A 7966-nucleotide genomic window follows, 5' to 3' on the forward strand; every position below is an offset into this window, starting at 1 on the left:
TAATATTATAATAATTACGCTATTGATCTTCTCAAAGATATGTTTGCTTATTTCTTCAAATACATAAAGATCCTATAAATCTCAATAAGAATCCTTACGCGAAATTATATGTACTACATATATCATTATATATTTGTGCGAGCTGTTTTATTAGAATTATATATACAATTGTTTGTTCTTGCTAAAGCATACTACACTGTTACTTCCGGGAAAAGATTTACCAAGATATGATCCAGCAGAAAGTATGCCAGATGTTTATTAAACGGTGCATTTTGTAAAGGATCTAATAGGGAATCCATCAAATTGTTCCAAGGCTTGGAGTATCCCACTAGCATTAGCCACCATGGTAACAAGGAATACAACCCTTCTTTGGCGGTTTCGTAATAATCTCGACATCTTGCTTGCGAAGAGAAGTCTTTTACGTAATTTCTGCCTGTTATTTTCGCGTGTAAAAGCTTGACGACGATAGAAGCACGGCCATCACTCAGAAGCTTGATCAGCATGTTGTAGAACATTGCGTTCACAACGGGATCCAACCTTTTGCGCGATAAAGAGGCAAACATCCAAAGAAGTTGCGAAATATTTGGAGGCATATCTAATAAACCATCCACTGTAATAAAATCAACATTGACGTTTGGTCTTTTGCAACGCAGATGTGAAAAATATTTTAACTTACCAGCTTCCACAACGCATAAACTTGCCCCTTTTACATGATCACGCTGCGGTAGGTTGTACGGAACATTTTGCAAGTCGACAGATAGATTCAGATTATTGCCAAATACCCCGTTCAATAGATTTCTACCCTGGTTTTCTGCCTCATCGAGATTTTGCTCGCTCAACGGTTCGACACCCATATCCATATATTCGTATTTTGTATTCGTAGATGCCAGAAAAGTGTTCATAAATTTGTCGAGGTGTTGTCCCTTCTCCTTTCGTAATTTGTAGGTCATGCTCTGATAGAGGATTCCGATATCAGGTGTGCTGTAGTTGGCAATGTACGGTTTCAGATTTGGTGTTGTGAGAAATGTATAAAGGAGTTCACTGCTTCTCAACATCGGCTTAGACAGTAGCCTCTGCAGAAACTCTTCGTAACGTTGACGATTAGCAGCGACAGGCAAATGAGGATTTTTGCGCGACGATAACGGCGAGTCGTTCAGCTCCTTGTCGCCGTGGAACTCGGTGAGTCGCGTCCGTAGCGTGTAGAAATCTTGATCTTGACGTAGGACCGTCCACGATTTGGCCTCCGCCACGCTGTGGACGGCAATCATGTACACTGGTTGCGTGCCACCACCGTCTACGTGTGGGATAGCGACTCGCCACGTCGTCAAGTCGCGATGAGACTTATCGCCAAAGTTCTTGATCTCATTGTACACTCGAGACGTACAATCCACTTCCTCGACCGGATAGATATGTTGCAGAGGAAACGAGGTACCGTCGATCGTTGTACGTGAAACACCATCCATCCTGCCCGGTTGATTGCTGGACCGCGTAGAGAGAGATGAACTTCCGCTCGTACTAATTGTAAATGAATATATGTATACTCTTACAGGATTCATTATAAATTAAAAAATGTTATTGTAAAAGCTAACGCGCATAAACTATGTTTAAAAATTTTAATAAGTGTCTTATTTTCATTTGCATTCAAGAAAATATTATTAGAAAATTATTATCATTTCTACTATCTTTATATAAATTAGAATATTATAACTTACATGAAGATAATTATAACAGAGTACATTGTCATAAAAGATGTATAAATTGCAAACCAGGTGACACAAAATTAAAAAATATTTCTAAAGAATTTAAACTCGATTAAAAATGTGTGTTTATTTAGAAGCATACTTACTTAGCTGCAGTGGCTTTTGCTTGTTCAGATACTAAGTGACCACATAAAAGTTTATATAACTGAAACACGAAGATTGCTTTTTAAAATAAAATTTCATTAATTTTTTAACTATTGAAGATTAAATATTTAGGAGGTGAATTAACAATAATAGAAAAATAAATAGATGAAAATAAATTGCAAAACGTATTCACCTGATAGCTATGATGGAATGACGGCAGACAGGTACTTTCTAAGAGCGCGTGTGCTTCTTGATGAGCTTGATAGAAAGGTCGTGATGTTCGTAGTTCTTGGATTTTTTCTGGTCCACCTTCCAATACTGAAATAAACGCATATACGTATATCCATCTAATAATATTTGAAACAAAAATTATTCAACAAATTACGAACTTTGCCGTATGCCCTTCGATATATGTAATGGTAAATACAAATATTCTAGGCCATCGGGATCAAGATATACTGTGTACAAATTTCGAACATCTATGTACAAGCTTTTTTCAGCACTAGATGACATTTCTGGATTCAACATACGTTTACTGAGATCATCTGAAAAACAGTAGGTGATATAAATTATAAATGTTATCTGTTAAAATTTGTAATATATAACATATCAAAAGAGTTGTATGTACCAATATCTAAACAAAATTGAAGAAGATTCATGGGCCCTGATTCTTTGATGTGTTGCATAAACATATATAACAGTTCAGGATCGCTCAAGACTTCATTTAAAGATGGCTTGAAACAATTATGCACAATAGTATGTGAATGCATTGCTGTCACCCAAGATTGCAGCATCGGTACATTAACAGTCTTTGCTGCATTAGATAGAGATGTCTCACGGTGAGTAGATAATGTCACCAACATATTTATATTTTCTGGATCTGCAAGTGCGTCAATAGCTGGTAGTAGCACCCAATGAGCCAAAATTTCCCTTATTATCACCTAAAAAAAAATATATATATACATATATATGTATTGAAAAAACATTTGATTATAATCAACTCTCACTTCTCTCTCTCCTCTTACTTTCTTCTCTTTAAATATATAAACTTTTTAAATAATTCATGTATAAAAATAAATCTCAAAATAACATTATACTTTGTTATTCGTTGAGACATGTATGGCGGGTAACAAGTGTGGCAGTAGTGCAGTGATTAATCCTCGTAAATAATTCAATTCAGCTTCTCTTGAGTAAGCAGCTGGATGAATCTTAGAACTCAGATAATTTCCAACATACTCCTGTGGAGTTTTAACATCCAATTTTGATTTTTTAAGAATTGTATTCCAATCTTGAGCATGTTGTATGGCCAAGGGAATCAAATCGGTGAACGTGATGCCTGCTGTATCTGCACGTAATAATCTCATAGCGATATTTTTCGCTGCAGTAGTTATAGCTAAACGCAACTGTTGTATAAAAGCTTCATTCGTCGAAAAATCAGAGTACCATGTGCAGATGTAAAGTTGCAGTACCTCTTCTAAAAGCTACAAATTACATATTTTTATGTATATTATCAACATATATAATTATGTAACATATATACAAATAAAATATGTAACATGTAAATCACAAAATAATGGTTTTCTTATTAATACAACGATTTTAATTACCTGTTCTAATGCATGATCAAAATCCTTTGGGACTTTGATCTTTGTCGAATGAGGCAATAACTTGTGCCTTTTGCAGGTATTATTACTACAAACACTGCATGAATCCTTGATTTCAAATTTTCTAATAAATTTGTCACTTGTAATATTAAATCTCACTAATAAATTATCAATGCGCTGTATTAATTGAACAGCATAAAAACTGCTAAGTGCATAAATACTGGCCACAATAAACACCCAAACAAAGCTGTGAAAAGATTAGAGTAATTAAGATGATTAGACAGTAATTGCTCTTATATGTAATTTATAATATTATTGAGAAAAAATTAAGTTATATCTACCTGTTAAAGACAATGATAATAAATGCGATAAGTAAAATGATCGCCAATATTGCGACATTAAACAAGTGCATTTTTTCTTTGATGTTGAATAACATATATATTTCTTTTGCTACTGAATTTGATATAGGTATAATATAACCAAAAGAAACAGTTTGGTTAATAAAGCATTTTCACATTTGACACAAAGCCATTTTCAACTAAATACATTTATCGTAATACTCGTTGAGGCACTTATTGAAAATTATCGGAATTATATGTCTTTTTAATCACATTTGACAGTTGTTGACAGTTCGAGCGATTCCGTTCATAGTGCTTGATGTGTGTGTGTGTATGATTTAAAAGACAGTTACAATTTATACAATAAAATGTTTGCGAATGATAATAAAGGATCACATGTAATGAATCGATCTTATTTCATTTTCAGGCAATGATTCACTAGAATTCAATCAGATCAGATTTCTTTTGATGTTCCCCCTCCCTTCTTTGATCCAGAATAACCTATTATAGCGAGTTCGATGCATTATTACGTTGTTGTTATTTGTCATTATATACACGATAATCTCTCATGTTTTATGATATTTTAAAGAAAGGAAATAAGACTACGAAATGCCTGCTCCTCCGGACCCAAAATTTCTATTGCGCGGTAACATGGATGAAAATGTACACAGTTTGCTATTTTGGATTGATTCTGATGTAGAGCATCTCTATGCTGGCGATGGAAAAGGCACAGTTCACATTTGGGATTTGAAAGTAAATATTTTTTCTGCAATTTTTGCTAATTCTTTTTTTTTCATAATTTTAATAATTGAATTTAAATAATTACGATTTATTCATTTATAAGAAAATATTTTTAATATAAATTTAAAGAATTGAAATTTGTTTAAAAGAAGCAATGATTATAATTGATTTTTTTATTATTATATTGTAGACAAACAGAATAAAAAGTCAATTCTCGGATGGAGACAGTCCCTGCTTTAACTTCCACAGAACTAATCAAAATGATTTAATAGTACAACGAAGACATGGTGTAATTGATGTATATAAAGCAAATGAATCCAATTGGTTATTGAATAGGAGCATTAATTATAAATATTGCAGTTTTTGCAGGCAGGTATATTAAAAAACATGAAAGTTTGTTGAAGTTGATAATAAAAATTCCCATTATAGATCTCAATTATTGCCTGAGAAGAATGCAGTATTAGTTCCACTTGATTCCTCAATGGTAGGAATATTATCGTTGAAAACGTTTAACATTGACTCGACATTAGATCCATCCAAACTGCCCTACAATGATAAATTGGGTACAATAATGGCGATGAAACCATTGGATATAAGTGATTTGATTCTGGTCGCCTACGAAGGTGGGCAATTATTGTTATGGGATATGAAAAAGAATGACGTTCTCAGCTCTCTCACTGTAGAGCAATATCCAATGACCTTTGATTTCGATGTTTCTTTGATGCAGGGCATCCTTGGGAGTGCATCAGACAAGTTGGAGGTATTACTAGTAACATGTATATATAAAAAAAAAAAGTACAATGTACAGGATAAAAATTACATTTATAAATTTTTAGATTTTTAAAATGTTGCCAAATCATACGTTATCCCACAAATCTACAATATTATTGGAGCATGTTCCTGGCGTATCTGTCCTTTCTATAAGACCGGATAAAAAATTTGTCACAGCTGGCTGCTGGGATGGATGTGTCAGATTGTTCTCTTGGAAAAAATTGCGGCCACTTGCGATATTAAGAGAACACAAAGAGAGTATATACGATATTGTTTACTCGCAACGTGAAGTCGAGACGTATGATACCGAGTGTTTAATGGCAGTGACTGGCAAAGATGGTTATATATCGATGTGGGACATATATAATTAGGAATTATAAATGTGTATATATGTATATAAATGCATATTTATGTAAAACATATAAACTTTTTATATATTATTTTAAAAGAGTTATCCCTTCTCATAAACATATCTTTCGTGATAAGGAAAAAATTTCTGCATTTTTTATGACCATTATTACATTATTTTTCAAATACTAAAGTATTTTATTTATTATACATATGTACATGTGTCTTTTGTAATATCATCATTGCCATCGGATTATATGATACGTTTTTTTGCCAACTCTAAGTAACGATAAATTATTACTTAGTATGTGAATGCCAGGTACAACCACCTCATTTAAATTAGTTATTTTTTGATGATTTACGTAAAATCCGCCTGCTGTTATGATTCGTTGCGCATCATGATCGGTCTTGAAACATTTTGCTCTCCTGGCTAGATCATATATAGTGAGTCCCGGCTCGGACAATATATCCACTATGGTTGCATGTTCAAACACATCTGCCAATTCTGATGCATTCATTCTTACAAAAGATTCAATCGATTTATCATACAGTGCTGCAGATGCACGCTTTGCAGCCAACAATCCTTCCTCTGTAAGAAAAATCGTAATAAATGATTATTAATAATATATAATGATAATATTATTTATTAAAATTTACCTCCATGTACTAAAAGTGTAACTTGCTCTGCCAACAATTTTTGTGCTCTTCTATCTTCTGGATTTTTCATATGATCATCCACAATCTCAGTAATTTTATTTAATGATATAAATGTAAACAATTTCAAGAACTTTTCAATGTCAGAATCTTTAGTTCTAATAAAATACTGATATAATTGAAAGCTCGAAGATTTTGTTGGAGATAACCATACTGCGTTCAAAAGAGATTTCCCAAATTTCTTTCCACCTTCAGCTGTTATGAGTGGTAACGTTATACCATAAACTTCTTCCTTTCCAGTTTTTGTGATTAGATCATATCCGGACATAATATTACCCATTTGATCACTTCCGCCGATTTGGAAACGACATTTATATTTTTTCATCAACTGAAACCAATCATATGCTTGGAATACTTGGTAAGTGAATTCGGTAAAACTCATCCCCTCATCAGAGTTTAATCGCGACTGGACAGAGGACCTGCCCAGCATTGTACCCATTCTAAAATATTTCCCAATACTTCTGACAAATTCGATGATGTTCACATTTGTATACCAGTCCAAATTATTTACTACAATCAGCGGTTTTAGATACTTTTGCTTGTTTTCCCAAAAATAATTCTGATGATTATTAAATATAGTCTCTATATTATTTGTAATAGATTTCAAGTTTTCCTCGATCAAATATTTTTCCATTTCAGCTCGTTCTTTCTTTCTATGACTAGGATCGCCTATTAAACCAGTAGCTCCTCCTACCAGGGCTATAACTTGATGTCCTGCTCTCTGCCAATGCAAGAGATTCATTAGGATGAGTAAATTACCAACATGTAAACTGTCTGCTGTTGGATCAAAGCCAGCATAGACACACTGTGGTGATTTATTTAATAAATCTAATATTTCATTCCTGGAAAAGATATATACTTATAATTATATATATATATATATAAATAATATATTTATGAATATTATAAGATACAAAAAATGTAATTTTATATAAAATTTATAAGTTAATATTACATCTTTTTTATTATAAAATAATTTAAAAATATACTTACGTACTGGATTTGGGAAATATATCTTCATACATGCCTCTCTCATAAAGTTTTAATATATTCCTGCTACAGTAAAATCTACGCGTTTTGTCAAAATCAGTGCGAGTGAAAGCAGAACATAATCTTAATAAAATACGAGCATTCATTTTACGATACATTTGTGACATTATTGATAATTATTTTTTAATTTTAGAAATCAGACTTTGTTTTGTATATCTTGGATGAAAATATGCAGGTTAACATATATAGAAATGTTTGTCAAATAATCAATCTTAACCTCAAATAATAATACACGTGACAGATCCAACAGCTACTACCAGAGAGAAGCGTGAGAGACGCCACGTACGCCCTCTGTGGACATAAAAACGTGGACATTGAACTACAGAGCCAATGTCCACGAATGTTCTCAATGGATAACACATAATGTGCACAGTTTTGGTTGCGAACCGTGCTATGTCCACAAAATTTATTAACACATTTTGCTTATTCACTTTCACCTAAAAATAATTTATTATTTCTCCACACTGGCAATAATTTACTTTTAATATCAAATAACCATGTAAATATTGTCAATATTCTAATTTTGCCAATAATATTTTGATTTTTGGTAATTCTT

The 7966-nt window shown here is 32.7% G+C and overlaps 3 protein-coding genes across 4 annotated transcripts; 1 reads left to right on the forward strand and 2 right to left on the reverse strand.

Annotated features, from left to right (window-relative positions):
* Window positions 1–125: 125 nt before the first annotated feature.
* LOC140672119 (sorting nexin-14) lies at window positions 126–3922 on the reverse strand. Its single transcript, XM_072903988.1, has 9 exons — window positions 3790–3922; window positions 3452–3695; window positions 2942–3325; window positions 2473–2785; window positions 2234–2389; window positions 2038–2162; window positions 1847–1905; window positions 677–1515; window positions 126–610 (listed from the first exon to the last, which is right to left on the reverse strand). Exons 1-9 carry the CDS (start codon window positions 3882–3884, stop codon window positions 192–194), a joined length of 2634 nt encoding a protein of 877 aa, XP_072760089.1. The 5' UTR covers window positions 3885–3922; the 3' UTR covers window positions 126–191.
* Window positions 3923–4395: 473 nt separating this feature from the next.
* On the forward strand, window positions 4396–5720 carry LOC140672164 (guanine nucleotide-binding protein subunit beta-like protein 1). Its single transcript, XM_072904061.1, has 4 exons — window positions 4396–4539; window positions 4718–4896; window positions 4957–5287; window positions 5364–5720. The coding sequence occupies exons 1-4, from the start codon at window positions 4396–4398 to the stop codon at window positions 5667–5669; spliced, it is 960 nt and encodes a 319-aa protein (XP_072760162.1). The 3' UTR covers window positions 5670–5720.
* A 100-nt stretch (window positions 5721–5820) lies between these two features.
* On the reverse strand, window positions 5821–7678 carry Tyrrs-m (Tyrosine--tRNA ligase, mitochondrial). Of its 2 annotated transcripts, none has more exons than XM_072904021.1 (3): window positions 7354–7678; window positions 6304–7202; window positions 5821–6235 (listed from the first exon to the last, which is right to left on the reverse strand). In XM_072904021.1, exons 1-3 carry the CDS (start codon window positions 7515–7517, stop codon window positions 5886–5888), a joined length of 1413 nt encoding a protein of 470 aa, XP_072760122.1. In that variant the 5' UTR covers window positions 7518–7678; the 3' UTR covers window positions 5821–5885. The 2 variants fall into 2 exon arrangements, with proteins under 2 accessions (XP_072760122.1, XP_072760129.1); XM_072904028.1 differs by having other exon boundaries at window positions 7358–7456.
* Window positions 7679–7966: the final 288 nt, after the last annotated feature.

This window comes from Anoplolepis gracilipes, chromosome 1 (assembly GCF_047496725.1).
Source record: "Anoplolepis gracilipes chromosome 1, ASM4749672v1, whole genome shotgun sequence".
Classification (NCBI taxonomy): domain Eukaryota; kingdom Metazoa; phylum Arthropoda; class Insecta; order Hymenoptera; family Formicidae; genus Anoplolepis; species Anoplolepis gracilipes.